Genomic DNA, 25,282 nt, shown 5'->3' with positions numbered 1-25,282 from the left:
AGTGGATGATAAAGATTTTTGAATCTATGTATGGGTTCAATAGATGCAGAAAAACTGTTTCCATGCGTAACTGCAAGGTAATAAGGGTGGGAACATGTTCATGCCACATGGGAACACCATCACTGACCATTAGGATCAAACTGCTTTATTTTTGTCTTGTGCAATAAATACAAAGCTGAGTGTGCAATCAAATCATGCTGCATCATTGTAATTGTTTATTCCTTTCTATTGCTGAAAGAGATATTGGCATAATGGTAATGTCTGGACTCGCAATCTAAAGGCCAAGACTAATTCTCTCAAGGTTCAAATCCCACCATGGCAGCAATTAATTTTTTTTAAAATCTGAAATTGAAAGCTAGTAATAGTAACCTGGAAACAATATCATCCATTGTTGGAAAAACCAATCTGGTTCCTTTAAAGGAAGGAAATTTGCTGTCCTTACCTAGTCTGGCCCATGTGACACCAGACCAATTGTAATCTGATAACTCTTACCTGTTCGCAGCAGAAATTATAGATCAACAACAAGTGCTGGTCTTGCCAGCAATGCCCACACCTCATGAAATAAACTACAGAGCACCAGAGACAGTCAGGGGGGAGGGGTAGAAACTGAATGAGAGGTCAACGAGGCGTTTCAGAGTCCCTTGTAGGGAGGGGAGGGGGCAGTAAGTGGAGACAGAAGTGGCACAGGCATGCCTATACCCATAATTACACTGCGAGGATGCTGGCATGAACATGGGCACTTTAAGCGTGTCCTCACATCCCATGGAGCTTCACCATGTATTATAGCCTCCCAATGTGTATCGAACATACCAGTCTCCCACCACTGCCAAAACGGAGGTAGGAAAAGCACAATGGACTGATTCTGACCCATCACTCCCACCTCCCCCACATACTGAGCAACATTGGCACCTACATGAGGAGTACTATAAGGGTTCCCACCTGTGAAAGAGGAAAATACAGCAGCATTGCAAATACCTGTGACAATGGGGTCCAGATGACATTCTTCTGTGGCAGACTGGATGTGATTAGGCAAAACCTGTTAGGAGCCCAACTAATTTTTATTGGGCCCCAGAGCCAGACTGACATCCTTGCTGCCATACTGCAGCAACTGTCATTGTATAACCACATACCCCAATTTATCAGCAATCTGTGTAGTTGCTGGGAAATAATAACGCACCATTATTTTATGGAGTATTTAAATATTAACAAAGTCAGTCACCAATCTCCTATTAGGAATAAGAGTGTTGCTGAAGCTTTTTATCTTGCATTCATCAGGACAATTGCAAAAATACCAGGGGAAACAACAACTTTATACTTATGAAAAGAATGTGCTGATTGGTTGGTAAGTGGACTGATTTGTAGAGATGGGGCCATGGAGAATGCACCAGTCAACGGTGACTGACAATCAACCAAGCATTGTTTGAAAATTTAAACCAGGCAGCTCGACTCTGATTATTGCCCTGAGGAATGAACCAGCAAATGGCTGTTATTTATTTTGTTTATCTGAAACAGGCACCATGTGTGTACATGTTCTTTCTCCAAAAAACAGGGCCCTTTTACTTATATATGTAGCTTCCAAAATATGCAAATGCAACACACTGCAAGTACAACTGATGATCATAAGCTGAGAGCGTAACTTTTAATATATCAAGGATTATTTAGCAAATGTTGCCCAATCGCAGAATCACATTTAATGTTGGGTACTTTTGAGTTTTGCAAAAAAGGGTTGGTTGGGTCCACTGCGAACAGTGGAAATTACATGCTGTTTGATACGATCTGCCAGTCTTTGGGATGTACATCTTTGTTGCGTTCCATGAGAAACATGCCTTCGATGGAATGGCGCCTAACCTACTACCCCATGCATTTTTCCAATATATGGATGATACATTTGCTATATTAAACCCATAACAGAATGTAATTTTTTCTTTTTATGTCTTAAAGGGCTTCATCCTGTGCTCAAATTCATCCTCGAAACAGAGCAGTCAAATTAACTTGTTTTCCTTGACTTACTAGGTAAGAAATATGCTGGGGTGTTCTCTACCACGTTCCATCGCAAGCCTACCTTCGTTGATCAATACACACATTGGTATCCTTACAATTCCATAAGCTATATATGATTGGCTCTATCAGCAACCCTGTAAATAGGGTCCAAGCCATTTGCTCACCACGCAAGCTTGATGCAGAAATTGGGTGCAGCAAAGGCATCCTGTGGGATAATAGCTACCCTGATTAGATCATTTTGCACGAGCTTAAGCAACAGGTGAAGCTCGCTGTTTCATGTTGCTACCATGCAGTAGCAACACGAGTGGTATTCACCACTAACATGACAGAACCATGATGATTAAAAATATGGATAAAGTAAACGTGGAGCAGATGCTTCCTCTTGTGGGGCATTCTAGGACAAGAGGTCAAAGTCTTAGGATAAGGGTAGCAAATTTGAGAGAGAGTTGAGGAGAAACTACTTCTCCCAAAGGGTTGTGAATCTGTGGAATTTGCTACCCCAAAGTGCTGTGGATGCTGGGACAGTGAGTAAATTTGAGGAGGAGCTAGACAGATTTTTAATTGGTAATGGGTGAGAGAGAGGAGCATATCAGCCACGATCGAATGGTGAAGCGGACTCAATGGGCCGCATGGCCCAATTCTGCTCCTATATCTTATGAACTTAAGAACCATCAAGCCAAAAAGATGTTCTGCCTATCACACAACTGATTAATGTGGTACATGAATTACAGTGCCAGTGTGATGTTCAGTATGTAGGCTCTGTCTCAAAGACCGGCAAATTGTACAAACAACATGTCCCTTCCACTGTTCATAAACAGCAAGGTACAGACCATGCCCAACCAGCCCATGCTTGCAAAACTCAAAACGGTGCCCAACATTAGATATGATTAAGACCTTAAGAGGTAGGAGCAGAAATGGGAGATTCAGCCCTTCGAGTCTGCTCCGCCATTCAATAAGATAATGACTGATTAAATAGGATAATCCTCAACTCCACTTTCCCGCCTTATCTCCATAACCCTGGATTCCCTTACTGATTAAACATCCGTCCATCTCAGCCTTGAACATGCTTAACTGCTCAGCCTTTACAACCCTCTGAACAATCTCACAGATTCACTATCTCAGAAAAGAAATTCCTCCTCCTCTCAGTATTAACTGGGCAACTCCTTACTCTGAGATAATGCCCTCTGGCCTTAGACTCCCACACAAGGGAAGACAATCTGTCGGTTTCTACCTTGTCAAGCCATCGGAGGATCCCATTAGCAAGATTTCCATATTTTTATACTCCATTCCCTTTGAAATAAAGGTCAACATTCCATTTGCCTTCGCTATTACTTACTGAACCTGCATGTCAGCTTTTTGCAATTTATGCATAAGGACATCCAAATCCATCTATACTGAAGCTTTCTGAATTTATTGGGGTCAATAACCAGGGGTAATAGATTTAAGGTAAGGGGCAGGAGATTTAGAGGGGATTTCAGGAAAAATGTTTTCACCCAGGTGGTGGGAATCTGGAACTCACTACCTGAAAGGTGATCGAGGCAGGAACCCTCAACATTTAAGCATTTAGATGAGTACCTGAAATGCCATAGCACACAAGGCTATGGACCAAGCACTTGAAAATGGGATTAGAACAGATAGGTGCTTGATCGCTGGCCCAGACACGATGGGTTGAAGGGCCTCTTTTTGTGCTGTAAAACTCTTACAACGTTAATATTCAGCTCTTTCATTCTTCCTACCAAAATGTATAACTTCACATTTTCCTACATTATACTCCATCTGCCAAATTTTCCCGGTCTGTGTCCCTCTGTAGACTCTGTCATCTTCACCACTGGCCTTCCCACCTATCCTCTAACCATGCTAATATGCTACCCCCAACATTGTGGGCTCTTAAGTAGTTTTTTGTATGGTACCTTGTCAAACATTTTTTGGAAATCCAAGTACATTACATTGACATGTTCCCCGTTATTTATCTTTCTCATTACCACCTCAAAGAACTCTAATAAATTTGACAGGCATGATTTCCCCTTCATGAAGCAATGCTGACTCTGCTTGATTATATTATGTATTTCTAAATGCTCTGCTATTACATTCTTTATAATGGATTTTGAACATTTTCCCAATGACCGATGTTAAGCTAACTGGTCTATAGTTATGTGCTTTTTGTCTCCACCCCTTTTTGAAAAAAAGAGCGTTATATTGGCAGTTTTCTATCTCTCTGGGACTTTTCCAGACTTTAAGGATTCTCAGAAGATCACTACCCGTGCATCCACTATTTCTGTAGCTACTTCCTTTAATATCCTAGGATGCAACCCATCAGGACCAGAGGCCTTTAGCCCTATTAGGTTCCCTAGTATTTCTTCTCTAATGATAACTATATTTATTTCCTTCCCCCATTGCCCCTTGATTGTTTAGTATTTTTGGAATGTTTAGTGTCTTTTACTGTGAACAGTGATGCAAAGTATTTATTTAACTCCTCTGCCATTTCTGTTTCCTATTATTTCCCCAGTCTCACTCTCGAACTGACCTACGTACACTTTGGCCTCTCTCTCTTTTTATATATTTAAAGCAGCTCTGACTGTCCGATTTTATATTACTGCTAGTTTAACCTCATAATTTATGTTCTCCCTCATTATATTTTTGGTCATCCTTTGTTGCTTTTAAAACCTTCCCAATCCTCTGGCTTACCACTAATCTTTGTCACATAGTATTAAACTGAAAGAAAAAAAAAATCATCCAATCCTTAACATCCTTGGTTAACCTTGATTGATTTATTACCTTCCTAGAATCCTTATTCTTCACTGGGAAGTATCTTTGTTGTGAGTTATGAACTGTTTTCATTAACGTCGGTCACTGTAGTTCAACTGCCTTTTCTGATAAATCCTTTTCTCAGCTCACTCCAGCCAATTCTGTCCCCATTCCTTTGTAATTAGGTTTAGCACAGTTATTTCTGATCCTGGTTTCTCACACTCAAACTGAATGCTAAATTCTACTATGTTATGGCCATTGTTTTCTGGAGGATCTTTTACTCTGAAATGGTTTATTAAACCTGCTTAATTACACATTATCAGATCCAAAATAGCCTGATCCCTCACTGTCTCAAATACACTCAATGAATTTTCTCTCATGGCTACCTCTACCAATTTGATTTTCCCAATCCACATGTAGATTAAAGTTACCCATGATTAATTACTGCCTTTTTAAAAAAAAAAATGCCCTCATTATCTCCTGATTTCTTTTCTTTTCTACAGCTACTGTTAGGGAGCCTATAGACTACTCCCAACAATGTCTTTTCATTGTTATTTCTTACCTCCACCCATGTGGAGGCACATCTTCTGATCCAAGATCATTTCTTGCTATCATACTTATTCCACCTCATTACAACAAAGCCCCTCCCCCCCACCCTTTCCCTCCTGTCTGTCCTCATGAAAAGTCACATACCCCTGAATATTTAGTTCCCAGATTTTACAATTGGACAACATTTGCTATATAATCCTTGACATGGCAACCAATTTAAGATTGTCAGTGGGTTTGCAGTGTACTGGAAGCTGCATATATTAATACACAGGGCCCTGTTCTTTGCTGACAGAAAGAACATGTACACGCATCGTGCCTGTTTCAGCTACACAAATGATAGCTATACAAGGTAGCCATTCGCCAGCTCATTCCTCAGGATGACCGGAGTCAAGCTGCCTGGTTTAAAATTTTCAAACAATGCTTAGCAGTTTACTGTCAGTCGCCATTAACTGGTGCATTCTCCATGGCAACGTCTCTATCAGAGTCCACTTGCCAACCAATCCACACACTCTTCTCATACAGCATAGATGTCCTTTGCCTTGGCATGATATTGCTGCGATTGTCCTGATGAGTGCAAGGTGAAAAGCTTTGACAAAATGGATTTTTCAGCAATACTTACGTTCTGTAATACCAAACAACTAATTGCATCAAGAATAACTTAATTTACTGAAGAGCATTACAAGGTAAAACCCAATACCCTTTGCTGGTCATTCATCACCACATTTTCTCTGTCACCAAAAGAAAACGAGCAACTGCTCTTTGAGGCCATCAATCTGAAGATCATTGGTTTGCTTCCATTTCCAATACTCTCCAAGGTGGAATGCTTTGTCAACGTGTCAGCAAAGAGTCAAGAATCTTGTCTGATAATGGAATGCAGATTTAAATAAAGAGCAGTGGCTGGGCTACAAATTGCAACTTTCGAGTTAGAAGTGCCATTATTGCCACAAAATTGAACAATTCCTCAAAACTTCCTTAAGTTTAGGATGCAATTTCAAAACAAGTTTCATTTCAATAGGACAAGTGATTGAGAATTATGGGATTTGTCCCTCTGAAAAATGTTGACAATAATTTATCATGAACATTTGCAGTCTGGCAATAGGGTTTTAAATACAAGGTGAAATTTCAAACTATTTAAATTTTTTCACTTAGTCAGAATAGAATCAATGAACTTTTTAACTGCTTCAACTGAGCATTCCCTATGAAATACAGCAACAACAACAGAGCAATTCCAAGGCCATCGCAAGGAATTACAATTCTCAACTTGCAGAGTTTTGCTTTTTGTGTTCATACAAAAGCATCCAAAGAATGTGCTATTTAACTCTATGGCAGTCTTCAGCATATTCAATTTTTAAAGTCAACGTGAGAACTTATGACATCAACTACAATGCATCAAGTACTTACAAATTCTGCGTCAGTTTAATTATGGCCTAATTAGAATAGTCAGGAACTTTTTGTTTTAAATGCTGCAAGCTCATCTTCGATTGCTTAAGACAGAAGTGTTCTGGGTTTCACTAATTGTTATACAGAAATCATTTGAGCATTTTTTCCAATTTTGTCATATGGCTTGAAGCATTGTCAGAAATACCCAAAGATGAAATACTTAAAATACATCTTCCGAAACATTAAACGTAAAATTCTGATATTAGAATTTTGCTGTGTGTAAGGTTTCCTATGGCTAGTGAGAACATGTTCCACTTCGTAGGATGCTAAGCCACAAAGTGGGGCAGTGTCCGATTCACAATAGGGTTTGCAGTCATTTTCAGTCAGGCTGTAAGGATTCTTACAGATAACCTTAGTGCTCTAAAACGAGAGAGGAGAAAGCAAAAAGTAAATGTTCCCACTCCTGGTCACTATTCAGAATTTCTCCTACTAAAAAGCAATAGGTGGGCATTAGACAAGTAAAGGAAATAAACTGACCCTCCTGGTTCACGAGAAATGCCTACACCTTACCATGCATCAGCATGAAGTAGAGCAGAAAGTTTAAAAAAAGGTGCCTCCTTTAAAACGCAATTTTAAATTCATAAATTTGCACCTGAACTTTCCCGCTGGGAAGCAATTGGATCAGATAAGTACCAACAGTCGTTTTGGAATGGTGCATAGTTCAAGACATTTTATTTGGATAAATTTTTATACCAATTTTTAATCTGAAGGTTATCTTAATTTTAATTTTGGATTGCCGAAATTCAAAGCTTGAGAACCATTATTTAAAACCAGTGCGTTAATACAGCTGGTAAATTACAGTATCTCACTCAAAAGGTGTTAACAGATAGAGATAATGTACAATAGAATGTGACGAGTGACCAGTTAACCCACTTCTTGGTTGTGCTGGTTGAGGGAGGAATGTTGGCTTCCTCAGTAATGCACTGAAGTGCAAAGCGGGATTATATGTTGAAATTCCAGGTTAGAGTTTGAATCCAGAACTGAGTTAAGAGTGCTCACAACTGAGCAAAACATACAAGCAAATACATTGTAAACTCATTAAGATGTTGATAAGCTTGAGTTCAACAGCTATGACAAGCAGTCATTTGGTACAATGTTCAGGAAAGCAACAAAGTTGTTCAATTCAAATAGTAAATGTGCACTTATGGTTCAAGCTGGACTTGCAGAAAAAGAAACAGGAATTAAAATATAACAGTAAAACTTTTAGATGTCCGAATCCTTAATTACCTAGATAAAATGAAGTGGCAAAGATTTACAAAATGTGTGAAATTCATCTCTAATCCACCGTAAGCATACCTACTTCCAGTTTAACTGCAACATGCTAAGGGGGAAATTCGCTACCTTGCACTGGAGAGGCAGGACAGCGGGTTATACTATTTAAATGAGGTTTCATGCCTCAGATTTTGGTAGCCATTTAAATTTAAGAGTTGCAGGCAATATTTCCCAGGGGCTCAGGAAATATTGCAGTAACAATGACAAGAACTGCCAGACCCACTCGTTAAATGCCTTTCTAATACTATTTTGGACTAGGAGGAGCAGCAGTGCTTTCCCCAAATCCCTCAAGCAGACCTATCCTGAGCTTACCTACCCCATAGCTTCTGCTGTCCTGAAAACCTTCCTGCTCAGTAGAGATCCAAACTCCAAATCTGGCCAATTTCTAGATGGGAAACAGTAAAGAAAATGCTAACAAAATCCTTGTTGCTAAATTCAACAAGATCTCTTTGACCTTGTCCCATCAACTGACACATCCACCTGCTCGATCCCTGTAAATATCAAGGCTTATGTTTCTTATTTAATACTGAACACCAATATTACCGATGAATTATGGTTGTAGAGAAGCAACTTGGACCATTTCTCCCCCACATCATGACTGAAAGAGAAAGTATATTATGGAAGTGACACATTGTACTTAAATATTAGAGATGCGCCAGAGAGCAAAATTAATTGAGCATTAAAAAAACTCTGTTGTACAGTACATTTCACAAATACTCCATAAGAGTAAAGATTGTGCAGTAATAGGGAAATTAGTGGAGTCGACAGACAGCACAGGATTTGAAATGGCTTTTAAAAAATTGGGGAGAGGAGGAAATAGGAGTTGCAACTAGCTGGATATGTGTCTGCCACCTCCAAAACCAAGGTTCAAATTCAACCCAGGCTGCAGAGGTGAAATTCCCTTGGCTGTTAGAATTTCAGAAATTGATTGGGCAGTCTCAACCCATTTTTAGTAGCGTCAGCAGCTCAAAATTGGGCCCAATGTCGCACTAATCAAAACCTCAAAGCTCACAGCATGGCTGGAAAGAAACTGAGAAGAATGTTACACTACAGCAGATAATATTCTTGAGTGGAATGGAGGTAAACTGCAGGAAAAAGAGCGTAAAGAAACTTCACTAACTGGCCATTCTATACCAGATGTGGGAGTATCTGATGCTGAAAACGAATGGTTGAAATGTAAAAAGTTGCATTTCTCCACCCTAAAACTTGTATAACCTAGAGGGCAAAAATGTTTTAAATGCTCAGAGAGGCCTGGGGAGGAAGCTACAGTGGATAGATCTAAATAGCTGAAAGCTCTTCAGGGAAAGGCAAATACTTTTCATTTTTGCAATCAGTCACTAAACAGTTAAAACAGGCAGGGTTCTTGGCAATTCTGCCTGCAGAAACTGGAAACTAAGCCAAGATAAATCTGATTTGAAAATTACATCAGCAGCATTTTTTTTATCAATAGGCTTGTTATGCCAAGTTGTCTTTGCTGGCTTGTTGATTTAATTAAACTTTGCAAAAGTAAATACAGGTGAGCCGAGGAGATTAGCACACCTATGTGGGTTTTAGTTTAACTGAAGTCACAGTTTAATGCAAATATGAAGCAAGCTTGGCCAATGCTTATATACACCACAAACTACTCAAGAGCTCTGTTGGGCATAGCAAAAAGTTATCTGTCCAATGTATCCACTGTGTACACCAGCACAGAATAGTAACAGACTTGACTATCATTTCTTTTGTAGCAGGCTTATTCTCAATATTTTAAAATTAATTTGTAATTAGCCAGCAAGTACTATGAATAAAGAAATGATAACATAAATATGTGACAATAAGTTTTTTTTTAAAAACCAAATTCAACAGCATCAACCAAATCTAAAACTAGCCATTAAAATAACTAAAATTAACAAATTAGAACATAAAAATTCAACCACTTTCCTAGTAGACAAATGGAGAACAAGAAGTGCATTTTCCAGACATTGCAACCACACTAAAGCTAATACACCTGGGCACACTACAAGTGGACTACACCTGACACCCTACAAGTAAGTGGACTACACCTGACACACTACAAGTAAGTGGACTACACCAAATGATTCAATCACTTTGCTAAATCGACCATTTTTGATCAGTCCCTTAAGTGGTAGCTTATGAGCTTCAAATGACTCTCACAATGCCTTTAAAAATGTATGACATGCACATATATATTGGCATAGAACCACAAGAGAAAAATCAGATCATGTACCTCAGACTACATACAAGTGTAATAAGCAGTATAAAGTAAACCGTAAGAACCAAGGAACATTGGCTTCACTGCCTGGTGAGAAAACGTTTTCTACGTGGCACCATTCCGATAGAAATTGAAATAGTTTTTATTTTCAAGTTGACATCGCCCATTTAAAGTGTAGCATTGCAATGAATAATTGATAACTTTCACATGAAGTTATAAATTAACTTAAAAACAGGACTTCAAAACATACTGAGCACAGATGAACTGTTAGAAATAACTTACAAATGGAGAAATACAAGGTGGGCTGAAGCAGATCCCATCTCAGGAATTGCAGTTAACTCATTATGATCAAGTTGCCTGCAACAGAAAATAAACAAAACGTATGACATTGCTTCCTCTTTATACCTTGCATTTTACCTGAATGCAGAACATGTAATAGATAACCGTACTTCATTGCTGTTCCATAACATTCCTGTTCAAATCATCAGCACTTTTTTCTCTATACTTTCAATAAAGGTTCAAAAATGCATTACTTAGGTTATCAGTACCCATTCAACAGCAGTAAGTTCAGAAATGTAATTTTTTTTTCCACTTTAATATGTGATCATTTTGTGTTCAATGGGGTGCTGGTAGTTGGGGTGGATGAAGGAGAACGGTGCCAGAGAAAGGCAATAAAACAAAGAAATCTAGTGGAGTTACATAGCTCCCAAAATATACAGAAGGGAGTTTAACAGAATTGAAATGTCAAAAAGCAAGCTAAGACACTGAAACACACTAGGTTCAAAGTAACAAGTTCTCTCAATAACATCCAGTTCGTTATTTTTTTTAAAAGGCTATTAACAAGTTGCATTTTCAAGTTCAACCTTAGAACCTAAAGTATTCTCCGGCATTTCATTTCTCAAAAGTACATTTTCAAAAGATGGAATACAACAAACTTTCCTCAAACAGCAGTGCACAAGCCACTTCAAAACATTTTTTTTTAAATAGTCAGGTGGTAGGTTATTGTCGAGTTCAAAACCTTCTGTAAATGAATAGTAAATAACCAGAAGCTCACCAAAGGTTTCACCATTTTAAATGACTGTTTTTGATTCAATTTGAAAATTTGCTTCAAGAATATAGATTTTTTTAAAATGCCAATCACAAATAAGCATTTTCAGTAAAAATATTAACTTTCCTGGCAAATAGAAGGCAGCAGGAGAAAACATTTAGAGAGCAGAGGTTGAAGTGACAATGGAAAGTGCACTTTGAGCTGGTAAAATGTTAGGATTTTACTGGCAGGAGGCGGCAAAGTATAAAATGCTTTGGAGATGAAAGTAAGTGAACAGGTAAAAGGAAAAGGAAACTCACTTCAGGATTGAAAAGAATGTTAAGATTTCACACTTTTACTCATTTCATTTATACAAAAATATTAGTGCATAGAATGGCCCCAGCACAGCAGGTAACATCCACAAGGGATGTCCACATAATTCCACATGTGACAAAAATTACTAATGCATGAGATTAAGAGGTCAAATTTAACTCAAAAAAAAAATCAAACTAGAAATCATTCATCAAATGAATAACATTAACATATCTGCCTCTCACCCGATCAGAAACAAACCACCCCCATAGCAAAAGGAGAAAAATGAGATGCCAATAGTCCTTTTTTTTCTATTCTTTTCCCCTCCTCAAAATAAAATTAAATTTGGATATGTAGACTTATCTGGCAAGGTGAACGGACTTCCAATAAAGGGTGATTTTCTCTTACTTTGGTTGATTTTCAAATCAACTTCCCACCTCCAGACACATTTCTAGTTCTTTTGCTTAACTGGTCAACTTTTTTTTTGTATTACTGGAAACCAATTTCTAAGCAGGTCTTTTAAAAAATTCCTCATGAAATGATTTCAGCAGCTTGCAAGTAATTGCATGTATGAAGCTACCAAGATTAATAATCTAGAAAGCTTGAACATTCTTCCACTTAGAATCAAATTACCACATTTAAACAGCAAGAGCAGACAGAAGGGATGCAAACAAAGCAAAACTATCAAAGATTAAATTTTCAAATGTATGGAATTTTCTAGAATATCGAAATATTATTTTCACAATTAACAAATCCAATATTTCACCTTTAGAAATATAATTAAGGTATTACGTTTGATACATACACTTCACGAAGGTTGGGTAATTCTGTGAAAACAGAGGGGTCAATTGATGTCAGTCTGTTGTAGCTCAGGTTTCTGTAAGAAAAGCAGATGCAAAAATCAGATTTTGTTCAGAAGAATTCGGGGGGGCTAATACTGTTAATGTTATTTCCGTATTGTAAACTACTTTAATTCAAACAAACTGGAAATCTGACTGTGCTAGCTGCCTGGAAAGAAAGCTAATCAGCTGTGACCAATCTGACATTTTTCTTTATATTGCTGCAGATTTGATTACTGTTGCTTTCACCAATAGCTCACAAATAATCAGCACATAAAAAGCAAATTTTACTGTAGCAAACGCTTTGGGCCAGAACAGTTACATTTGCATTTTTATTATTGCAAATAAAATCTTAAACTTAAAACAGCAACATGCATTTGTATAGCACCCTAAGGCACTTCAGAGTGCAACTATATAAAAATGGACACAGGGTCAAAAAAAAAGTTCACGCAAGGGATGACCTGAGGATTAGTTAAAGAGCGAACTCAGATAAAAACAGACACCAACCCAAAGTAGGAGAAATCAGGATTGGTAGTTTGGTCAGAAACAGAGTTTTACTCCCGTGAAAAATATGAAAACCTAAGAGATTAAAACGCGACTTGCAGTAAAGGTTTGAAGGGGAGCACAGAAAAACATTTAACAAAAATCCTCAAATATAGCCAAACATTAACAAATAGAAAAGCTTAGTAACATCTTAATAAACCTCCTCTGTACCCTTAAAGTGTGCTGCCCAGAATTGTACACCAAGCAGAGACCTAACCAGTAATTTATGCAGTTCTGGCATAATTTATTTGCTTTATCTTCTATTCCTCTATTTATAAATCATAAGTAACACATATGCTATTTAACTACTCATTGGATTTCCTGCCATCTTCAGCGATTTGTATAAGCGGTTTATTTGCTTGTTTACATTTTTCTAAATCATGGCATTTAAAATGTATGGGCATGGTCTTAACAGCTGTTCATGCCCCTCTGCCGCTGCAAGCGAGGACAGAAATTTGGCGCTGAGCCAAATCTCCATTCTCTGCAGTGGAGCCGGAAAATCCCACCGGAGTGAATGGCCGGAAGATTCTGCCCATGTCTTTCCGAATTAGTCCTCCCACAGTACATCATTTCTCTGCACTGAACTTGTTTTTTGTCTATTTCAGCATCCTATTTCTCGGTCACTTCATAGGCCATAACTATCACCACTATCTACGACGTTGTCAAGTTTGTATCATTAGTGTACTTTTCACCCAAGAGTAGGGGCAGATTTTCACAGTCATGGAAACTCCACAGATCTTTAAGAATGGCGAGTGGGGTCCAAAAGTAAAAAAGCCATAGTTCCAACAGATTACATTTGCTCCAGTAGGGAAGTGTTCGTGATTCACACAGACAGTAAATCTGAACTCAGCTGGACCATTTTCACTCAGTGCCAATTAAAGAGACACATCATTTTCACGGTAACAAGGGCCTTAACCTGAAGCACAAGAGTCACAAATTAATGAATATGATGCAAATACTCATGTAGGGTGGATGAGGTCTATGAAACTAACAAGCTCTTAAGTTATTCTGCCCATGAGTTCTGGGTGACTTGGCACATGGCAACTAGGGTTGTCATGAATTGGCATGAAGAATATGATGGTCCATGAAGGTAATAAGTCCCAGATAGCCAAGGAGAGCCTTTTAAATGTCCCACCTTAGTACTTTGAAGCCCAACTCCGTCTTGCACCAGTCCCCACTCCCCTTCTCCCTCAAGTGGAAACCATGCCATACACGGCAATTTCACCCCCCGCCCCCCAACACCACTGCAAACCACTTCCCAAATCTGACAAACTGCCAGCACCCTCTGCTTTCTCAATAAATTCCCTATTCATACTGCCACTTTTTCTTCAATTGTATGGGCTTCCATCTCTTTAATAAGTTTCCAGTGTAATAATTCATCAGATGCCTTCTGAAAGTCCACGTGTATAATGCACAAACCATACAACACTTATTGCTCTACTTTGAATTAGTCAAGATATAATTTAATCCAATTGACGCTGACACTCATGGATTAATCTATGGTTTCCCAAATGGCAGTTTATTTGGTTCATGTAAATGAGTTCCTTAACTTTCCCATCACCAACGGTAGGTTGATTGATCTCTAGTTTCCTGGTCTATTCCCCTTTCATTGTTTCACGCAAAGAGCAGACCATTTCACTTCGCAGAATGTCCAGAATTGAATTAGCTACACACTATGAAAAGTTGCAATTGCACATTTATCTACAACTGAACTGTGAAGAACTAGGTCTAATCACAATTTGGGGCAAACTTTCTACCCATTAACCAATCTGGATTTAAAACAGGCTATCTTAAAGCATGCATTGTAAATCTACATGGAATTTAAATGTGATGCATGGACCAAGTGAGCTTCAAACTGCACTGAAGTACTAGGTAAATCTGCATTTTGCGCACCATTTCCCGATCTGAAATCAATTGTTAGAGGCCTGGACAATAAAATTCAGAATCAGTGACTAGATTTCAATTTTGTATGGTCCGTTTTACTCCACCATCAGATTAAAGGATTAACTGTTCCCTTTTGTAACAGAATTTCTTTCTAATTACCTCAAGGACAGTGGTGTCTCAGTGCAGATACAGGTGCAGTGATAAAGTTCTTAATCTATCTGAACAAGGAGAAAGATAAGGCAGCCGGTGCTTTTAACAAGATCAAAGTGTTACAATGAAAAAATTAACTTTTGCTCAAGATAGCCTTGACATTAAGCCAACTACATTGGCAAACCCAAGAAACAGTTATACTAATATTCCTCTGATTTTCACATCAGGGATCCAAATAATTTGTTGAAGGTACATTTTTAAAGGCTATTCTCCAGACTCAAATATTAATTTATAATAATGTTGCTTATTTTTAGGATACATTTATGGTGAGGGGTGGGGAATGAAGGAGGCACGTTTGTCAACAGAGCCATCATCCTTTTACAGGGACAGTTACTGAACTGAGTGCAGGGGATAAAGCTGTTGTATTTGTATAATTGAGATCTTTGGACCTGCCATGCATTGTAGGAATTAATAAACTATAAATAAAACTGTCTATATTTCTCAACACTACAATGGACGACTTGAACAATGCACAAGCAGCACCCTGGCAGAGCTAGAAAGGTTACTAAATGTCAGTCGTGTAATTTATGTACTACTATTTTTAAAATCTTCAAAATGTTATGCAAAATCTAGAAGGCACAATTATTTTTGTAATTATATTTTCATTTTAAATTAAGTTACACACAATGTAAAAACACATTTATAATAAAATAGTATGTGAACAAATACTCTGTAATCCACATGATACTTTATAATATAAGAGTTTCTTCACTTATTGTCAATGTACTCTCTGGAACCTTGAATACAAAGCAAGTTTATTCCAATTTCACAACTTTATCTACTTCAGCAATGCACAAGATCTCTCATCTCATACAATTTTGTCAATATGAACCAGGCAACTGCAATAGCCCACTTGCAATAAAACACTTTTATACAATTAAACACACAAAAGCCTGACCAAAACACCTAGTGTCAAGAGTACAGACAGGCAATGAACAAGAAAATAGGTGACAGAGGCAACAAGAGCACACATAGTACTGTTAAATTTTGGGAACTCATCTCCTAAAAGATATATTGGCCTTGGATTATATACAGATTCACCATAATGATGGGTTAAATTGTAGAAACTTGGAATGTATTCCCTTAAGTTTAGAAGATTGAGGGGTGATCTAACCAAGACATTTAGTGATAAAAGATTTTTTTGCCTCTCCCAGGAGATTAGGGTTTTGATTGAGTGAAAAAAAGCTGTTTCCACTGGCAAAAGGATCTATAATTAGATTATACACATTTAAGAGAATGGTCAAAAGAGCTATTGGACACAGTGAATTGCGATCCGAAATGACAGATCTTAAATTGAATCTGGCAGCAGATTCAACATTAACTGTCAAAATAGAATTGGATAAAAAGTTGCAAGGCCATGAGGAAAGAGCAGAAGGATGGAACTAACTGGATGGTTATTTTATAGAGGTGACACAGGCACAATGAGCCAAATACCCTTTATACAATTCTATGAATACAAGACTGAAATTAACATGAACATTATTAGGCAAGGAAGTCAAAAAGTAGGTACAGACCAGCCATGATCTAACAGTGGACTGCTAACCTGACCAAGAACTTTAAACAGTCAGCTGTGAGGGTCTCTGTCAGGACTGACGGAGAGTCATTCTGACTCAAAACATTGGCTGTATTCTCTCTCCACAGATGCTGTCAGATCTGCTGAAATGTTCCAGCATTTTCTGGTTTTGTTTAAGCATTTTGCCTTTAATCAGCTGTGAAGGCCCTTGGAAGGCAAGGGAAATTCATTACAATGGTTCAAATGTTCCACCACATCATGTACACGCACGAATATCCTAGATGGAGAGTCTTCTGATACATTTCCAGTCACTAATGAAGTTAAACAATTCTGTTCAGCATGCTTTCTCTACTATGCTCTCCAATGGATGCCATAATAGCGTTTCTGGCACTGAAATCAATATTGCAAGATGCCCAATATGATACAACTCTAGTTGAAGACCAAGGACATACTTCACGATGACTGCACCAGCTGACAGATCAGAGCTGGACATGCAACGTAGCATGGGTCTGTTCTCCAATGCATGAGACAACTTTGGCCTTGCAATCAGAACAAAGAAAATGTTATAGCCTGTTCTAGGGAAGCCATGTCTTGAGCCTAAGATTTCAATCCATGATCAGAACCTGTCAACTGGATAACTTCACTTATCTCAGCAGCACATTTTCTCAAATAGTCTATATCAATCATGTAGCACATGCAAGAATTGCTAAAGCAAGGGTAGCCATTCACAGACTTTGAACCCCAGTCTGGAAGAGACGATGAACAATTCTGCCTACCAAACTGAAAGTCTATAAAGCAACAAGTTTTGTCCACTTGACGCAAGAGAGTCTAGGACTGTGTACCAGCCAAGAGCTCATGGTATGCCCGAGCTTTCACTCAAACTGTCTTCAGAAGCTTTTGAAGATCAAATGACAGGCCAAAATATCAGAGGTACTCATTTGAGCTGACATGCCAAGGTTCAACACGATATCAACAGTCACAATTGTGATGGATTGATCATGTAGCCAGAATGCCTGACACTTGCTTACCAAAGTGAATTTTCTATCGACAGCTCAAGTCTGGGGTACTGTCTCATGGCATACACGACAAGTCATTCTAAAAGTTTCACATAAGATAGTGACCCAGAATCCGGTGAGGCTTACCTAGGATTGCTGCAACTGGTGCAATCAAATAAAAAAGGGTGCAGCCTCTTTCATAAGTGTACATCAGAGAGAGTGAGAAAACACAAGAAAAAGAAATCCTGAAACAGTAGTTTATCCAAAATTCAACCATCTGTAGTATCCTGTTCACATGCAGCAGTAACTTGTAGGCTCATACCAACCTCAAGACCCACCTACATACCCACTAAAATCCTACCAACACCTTAGTTGATGGACATACATATCTTTGCCTCGAAGGATGAACAGCATAAAAGCAGCCATTCTATGGATTTGAAATCGAGTGACTGGGCATTTGTGCAATACTCCATCACTCCACATTTGCAGTTGTTGGAAGCTATTCACGGCAGCCCCAGAATGATGCTGCAAAGCTCCCCTTCAAGTCATATCATTTGGATTATATAATAGGATGTATAATTGCTTTCCCTTTCTTGTCACTGGGTCAAATCCTGGGAACTCCTACCTAAAAGAAATATGGGAGTACCTTCACCACATGGGCAACAGTAGTTTAAGACAACAGCTTACTAGCACCTTATCAAACACAAATAGAGATGGGAGAGACACATCTCATGAATTATTTTTAAAAATCTGTGTGGGACATCACAACCAAGCATAATCCTGGTCTCACGAGTTGCTTACAAACATTAACTTGCAGAAAGGGGCAAGCATTAGGCACAAGGACTAAGACTACAGCTGGCTTTGTTCTTAGCCTGGAAGGGCTAATATTTGATAATTCCATCCCCACTACTCCACAAACCTGGCAGCTTCTGGATTTGTGTAGCTCAGTACTATGCAACATGGTGCATTTCAAATTGAATCTGCAGCAGAGAGGTTAGTCATTCGACAAACTAGTCATTTATGCTCCACACACACACACACACACACACACACACCTTTCAACCCAACATCCAAACCCATCAGAATACCTTTCCATCCCTTCCTTTACCCAAAAATATAATTAAGCACCATGGGTGGCACAGTGGCTAGCACTGCTGCCTCAAAGCGCCAGGGACTCGGGTTTGATTTCTGGCTTGGGTCTGTGTGGAGTTTGCACATTCTCCCAGTGTCTGCGTGGATTTCCTCCAAGTGTTCCGGTTTCCTCCCACAGTCCGAAAGACGTGCTGGTTAGGTGCATTGACCTGAACAGGCGCCAGAGTATGGCAACTAGGGGAATTTCACAGTAACTTCATTGCAGTGTTAATATAAGCCTTACTTGTGACTAATAAATAAACTTTACTTCTAAAGTCTACTTTTTCACACACACAAAATGTACCATAAATTAGATTCAAAACAAATCAGGAAGAATTAGTATTTTGTTAATTGAATTCTCTCCATGTGACTTTAAGGGGCTGAATTCACTGGTCACAGCAAAGGCCTGGTGCTCCATACATACGGCTTACCCATCCATCGTCTATGAAGTGATTGGTGGAACGGAAGCAGTTACAACACTCAAAAGGTCAACACCATCCAGGACAGATTATCTCACTTGATTGGTACCCATTACGAGGTGTAACATCCATACCCTCCAACACTGTTGCTGTCGTATGCCTGACCTAGAGGATGTACATCAACACAATGTTTCTTCTACAACCTCTACCATCCCCAAGTCACACATCTTTGTTCTTTGCTATTGCTTTGCTTTCAATGTGTCCAAATTTCATATCCAACACCATCAACAGCCATAGCAGTTGTAGGAGGAAAAGTTCCACAAACACCTTTTGAGGACAACTAGAAATGGGGAATACTTGTAGTTCTGCCAAGGTTACCCATGTCCCAAAAATAAAAAATTAAGTCCGAAATGAGTAGACCAAAATATTCCAAGTAACACAGTAGAATGGAAATAGTTAAAATAAATGTTTTAATCCCACTCGGACAATGCTAAACTAGTCAGCATAAAAGACAATACACAAAAGGCAATTAAATCACAAAGATAATTCATAACATGTTCAAATACTAAAGTAATAGTACATTTCTATCAGAGTTATTTTGGCTCAAAAATTATTAAACTGGCAATTTGTATTAAACTTAAATAAAAGAGCAAAGGAGACATAGTTGCAATTTCAACTCAAATTAGCAGATAATTCAAATTTAGCAGATAATTCAATTAGAGGTTGAACTATAATGCATTGAAAAACATTGCAACTATTCTTTCTGAACTTTGACACAAGCCACCTCTTAGCAACATGTAAACTGGAAAGTTTTAAACCAATCCACAAGGAGTTATGTTCCTGCAACAGGACAAGCCTAGTTCTGCTTGTCATGAAAACAAAATGACCTTTCAAAATTTATGCGAGAAGGCAAGATGAGATGGAAGAACGAAATGATAAACAACTATGCTGTTGAAAAATGTTACCTTCATAAGGTCAAGCCCAGCTTCATGGAAAAATATGGCTGTAAATTAATTTGTATAGAAAGTCTAATCTAAACACAGGTGTTCATCTTGACTTGCTAAATTAACTTATTAAACATCATACTTGAATCACAGTGTACACTTGAGTAAGGTGTGTCTACCTAAGGCGTATGCTTGAACCAAGCACAAAGAAGTTACTGTACAAGGTAAACACATTCAATTTATAAATACAACGTGCAGAATACAGTTGCAACCCTGCAGCACCGAATTAGTTAAACATTAATAATTGTTTTTTTTAAATCCCCTGAAACACAGGATTACTGGCCTTCAAGTAAGCTCACTGATGATCCAAGTCCACAACCTCCCTATCACCCCAGAAAACAACTCAAAATTAATTTTCCCACTTAGCGTGCGCACTATACATGCATCACTTTAACCGATCAATACATCAGAATGATCAGCATAGAAGAGGATATTCAGCCCAACATGTCTGTGCTGACCTTTTCTTATAGTCTTGTAAATATTTCCCCAGTAGTATTTATCCATTTATCCAAATCCCCTTTGCAAGTTATTATTCAATCTGTTTCCATCATCCATTTATGCTATCAATATTGAGATGGCAGAAAATTATAAATATTAGGATGAAATACTAAAAATTCAGTAAATTAGGAAATTGGGCTGAAAATGTTAAATGTCATTAAATATGGATAATTGCAAAATGAGAAGGATGGGAAAGGATAAGCAGTGGAATATGTAAACTAAACTGACATACAAGATGCACCACTTGACAATATATGCAGGTACTCATAGATAACCTGCTGAAATTACCATAAAAGCATACAGCAGCAGTAAAGGAAGCAAACAAAATCGTGAAGTGCACAAGTTGCGGGAAGTAATAACTTCCTTTTAGAAAGCATGGGCCCAGCCTCACCTGTAATATGGTGCACAAACATTGGAGAAGGTACAGTAAAGAACCAAGTCTCTGGAAACTTTGATTATGCATCGACATATAAAAGGAGTTTTAGAAACTAGTAATATTTTGTAGCTTATAAAATCAGCATACATCTAGTTCACAGCATATTAGATCAAATTTAACAGCATATGCCTTACTTTAAAAAACAATTTCTTGGCCAAATTTGATCAAGTTACATGCAATGCAATTTTCCAACAGCTCTAACACTCAATTTCTTTGACCATTACCTTGACCCAAAGAATACCAAGTTACTTTTCTCAAAATTAGTCTATCTACAGTATGCTAAATAGGACTAGCAAAACTCAATCATAATCACCGTCCAGCATTATGAACACTGGACTTTATTTACTATTTTGCAAAATCTTTTATTGATTAAATGTTGCAAAAGTAAAAATGTCTTTGGGTGAGGAGGTTCAGAGGGAGTATAAAGGAGCAGTCCTGGGCTTTTGCAAAAGTCATACAAATATCCCATCCAGAGCAGGTGCGGATTTTTTCAAACAGTTATGATACTCCTATTCTACTGGACTTCTGCTATCATATTCAATGTCACACTGACTGTACAAATTGATAAAGACCCCAATTATCTCATCTTTCCACAATGTCATACTTACCCTTTTACCAGAAGCCCCCAAATAGCTGATCCCATATTGTGTATGGTTTTATAAAGTTATAGTCTTAATAGCCTCAAAATCTCAACTGAGTTCAGTTGATAACAATCCTGCCTCAATAGGGCATATCATTCAAATTTCCGAACGGAACAATCCTGTTCAGCAACACACATTAAATGCTCATATATTTTAGTAATAATTCTAATGGAAGAAGCAGAACCTCAAGAATAACAGATTATATGGCATGAAAATAATCCATACAAAGTGAAGATTGGCTTGTCAACTGACTTATCAATTTTGATAATGTATCCACTCCATCAGCATGATCTTGGAGGTACTGAAGGTTTTCAAGTGAGGCAATCATACATTCCTCCAGAAGGTTTTTTAAAAAACCATGAAATGCAGATGTGCTATCAAATTTCCAAACAGCTTTTCAGTCTTCTGTTTAGTCAGTAGTACTTTGCAACCAACAGCGTAAACTTCAGAAGCACTCTTTGCAGCAATAATAGACACCTCTTGTACAGTAACTTCTTTGTTCTTGGTTCAAGCATACACAGTTTGCTGTACTGCCAGCATCTATTTTCAACAGCTGGATTTTTGGGTCATTTTGGGATTTTCTTGTAAAGAAAAGCTACAGGGTTGGATGATAAAGGCCAAGCCCACCTGTATGAGTGTCAATAACTTTGATCCAGTGATTTTACTATGCAAGACAATATGCCAGAATAGGGCCTTAGTTTCCATTGGGTCTTGATTAATGTTAGCACTAATTTTAAAAACTGTCAATGTTAGCAAACGCTCCCATTATTACACTTTCTTCTGCATTCAGAGATAATATTCCTTTATCTGCTCCTAACCAAGGGCCACAGAAAATTCCCCAAATTTCACCTGGAGAGAAAAAGAGAACCCCAAGTATAGCATTTATCTTTTATTGCCTGCATAAGCAGGTGAATAAGAAATGGTGGTTTTTAAAAGTGTTTAAGAAGAATGGTAAAATGCCAAAAAGAGTTTCTTACAAAAATTAAACATTTTTACATCACGGAAAGCAGAAGTGGCCTGAAAACAATTCAGAAATACAAAGAAAAATGAAAATAATAAAATTGTTTTCCATCAATATCTTAGGGTTTCAAAAGTATTGCAGGGGAACTTGTAAGCCATTGAGAATGATCTGTAAAAATCGATATACTTGAAATTTTTTAATTTAGCACCTTGTTAAGCATTTAATAAAGAGAATTCAGTCTTTCAAAAAAGATCTTTTCCAGGTTAGGCTTTTTATGAACTTCCCTTTTGAGATTTGAATGCTTTCTGCTGCATTAATCAATAATGTTAAGCTTCTTCAGGCAAAAACATATCATATTTGAACCACCACCATCTTATTTGACTCATCATAGGCTCACCACTAAGGCATCCAACAATTACGGCATTTTTATCTCCCAGCCAGAGGATAAATGCTCACCTCAAAAAAAACCTTGGAGGTCTATTTATCGAGGACTGTACAATATGTTTCAACAGGAGGTCCCAAATCAAAACTTTTAGGGAAAAAATTAATGAAAAATCAAAACTTTTAGTTTCAATATTTATTAATCATTTCCTTTTTAAACTACCAAGGAGTTCTATCAAAGTAGCTTGATTATGTAGCTTAGCTTACAAACTAGGAAGCAGTAAACAGCCTTTTTTTAAAAATGGCAATTGGAATATTTTGCAGCAATGCTGTACCAGATTAGTATAACTCAATAGGCAATATTAAACAATGTTGATTAATAAGAAATTTGATACATCTTCTTGGGATGCAAATGCCATTGGCAAGCCTAGCATTTACTGCAAATCCCTAACTGCCCTGACAAAATGGTGGTGGGCTCGTTTTTTAATCCCCTGCAGTCCACATAGTATAGTTACTCCAACAATGATTTTCCACGATTTTGACTCAGCAACAGTAAACAGGATGACGAGAGACTTGGAAGGGAACTTAAAGGTACTGGTGTTCCCATGCACCTGCTGCCCTTATTGTTCCAGGTGGTAGAAGTCGCAGGTTTAAAAGGTGCTATCGAAGGAGCCTTCAGCAAGTTGTTGCAGTGCATGCATACACTGCTACCACTGTGCGTCAGTGATCGAGTAAGTGGAAAAGTGAATCGTGTGGAGGACGGAGAAGATCTGCAGAGAGATTTGGACAGGCTGAGTGAGTGGGCGAGGATATGGCAAATGGAGTATAACGTTGAGAAATGCGAGGTTATACACTTTGGAGGAAATAATAACAAATGGGATTATTATCTCAATGGAAACAAATTAAAACATGCTACCGTGCAAAGGGACCTGGGGGTCCTTGTGCATGAGACGCAAAAGCCCAGTCTGCAGGTACAACAGGTGATCAGGAAGGCAAATGGGATGTTGGCCTATATTGCGAGGGGGATAGAATATAAAAGCAGGGATGTCTTGATGCACCTGTACAGGGCATTGGTGAGGCCGCAGCTGGAATACTGTGTGCAGTATTGGTCCCCTTATATGAGGAAGGATATATTGGCATTGGAGGGAGTGCAGAGAAGGTTCACCAGGTTGATACCGGAGATGAGGGGTTTGGATTATGAGGAGAGGCTGAGGAGATTGGGTTTGTACTCGTTGGAGTTTAGAAGGATGAGGGGGGATCTTATGGAGACTTATAAGATAATGCGGGGGCTGGATAGGGTGGAGGCGGAGAGATTCTTTCCACTTAGTAAGGAAGATAAAACTAGAGGACACAGCCTCAAAATAAAGGGGGGTCGGTTTAAGACAGAGTTGAGGAGGAACTTCTTCTCCCAGAGGGTGGTGAATCTCTGGAATTCTCTGCCCACTGAGGTGGTGGAGGCTACCTCGCTGAATATGTTTAAAGCGCGGATGGATGGATTCCTGAGCGGTAAGGGAATTAAGGGTTATGGGGATCAGGCGGGTAAGTGGTACTGATCCACGTCAGATCAGCCATGATCTTATTGAATGGCGGGGCAGGCTCGAGGGGCTAGATGGCCTACTCCTGCTCCTATTTCTTATGTTCTTATGTTCTTATGTACAAGGTGCTGGTAAGGTCACACCTGGAGTACTGTATACAGTTTTGATCTCCTTACTCGAGAAAGGATATACTGGCACTGGAGAGGGTGCAGAGGAGATTCACAGTTGATTCAGGAGTTGAGAGAGTTGGATTATGAGGAGAGACTGAGTAGACTGGGACTATACTCATTGGAATTTAGAATAGGGGAGATTTTATAGAAACATATAAAATTATGAAGGGAATAGATAACATAGAAGCAGGGAGGTTATTTCCACTGGCAGGTGAAGCCAGAACTAGGAGGTATAGCCTCAAAATAAGGGGGAGCAGATTTAGACTGAGTTGAGGAGGAACTTCTTCACCCAAAGGGTTGTAAATCTGTGGAATTCCCTGCCCAGTGAAACAGTTGAGGCTACTTCGTTGAATGTTTTTAAAGGCAAAGATAGATAGATTTTTGAACAGTAAAAGAGTTAAGGGTTATGGTGAGCTGGCAGGTAAGTGGAGCTGAGTCCAGGAAAAGATCAGCCATGGTCTTATTGACTGGCAGAGCAGGCTTGAGGGGCCAGATGGACTACTCCTGCTCCTAGTTCTTGTCTTCTTATGGTGCTGAGCCTCTTCCAAGTGATTTTGGAGCTGG

General features: G+C 38.5%; 1 protein-coding gene across 5 annotated transcripts in view; it reads right to left on the bottom strand.

The window, feature by feature from the left end:
• The window catches only part of lrig1 (leucine-rich repeats and immunoglobulin-like domains 1), a 189,821-nt gene that overhangs the window by 79,442 nt on the left and 85,097 nt on the right, over window positions 1–25,282 (bottom strand). For all 5 annotated transcript variants that reach the window (XM_078209489.1, XM_078209490.1, XM_078209485.1 and 2 more), the window contains exons 2-3: window positions 12,364–12,435; window positions 10,502–10,576 (exon numbers count right to left, since the gene is read on the bottom strand). In XM_078209489.1, coding sequence (XP_078065615.1) covers window positions 10,502–10,539 — 38 coding nt within the window. In that variant the 5' untranslated portion in view covers window positions 10,540–10,576; window positions 12,364–12,435. The remainder of the gene's footprint in view (window positions 1–10,501; window positions 10,577–12,363; window positions 12,436–25,282) is intronic.

The sequence above is a fragment of the Mustelus asterias genome, chromosome 3 (genome assembly GCF_964213995.1).
Source record: "Mustelus asterias chromosome 3, sMusAst1.hap1.1, whole genome shotgun sequence".
In the NCBI taxonomy this organism is placed as follows: domain Eukaryota; kingdom Metazoa; phylum Chordata; class Chondrichthyes; order Carcharhiniformes; family Triakidae; genus Mustelus; species Mustelus asterias.
The sequence above is the reverse complement of the archived record's forward strand: the minus strand, read 5'-3'. Positions and strand labels throughout refer to the sequence as shown.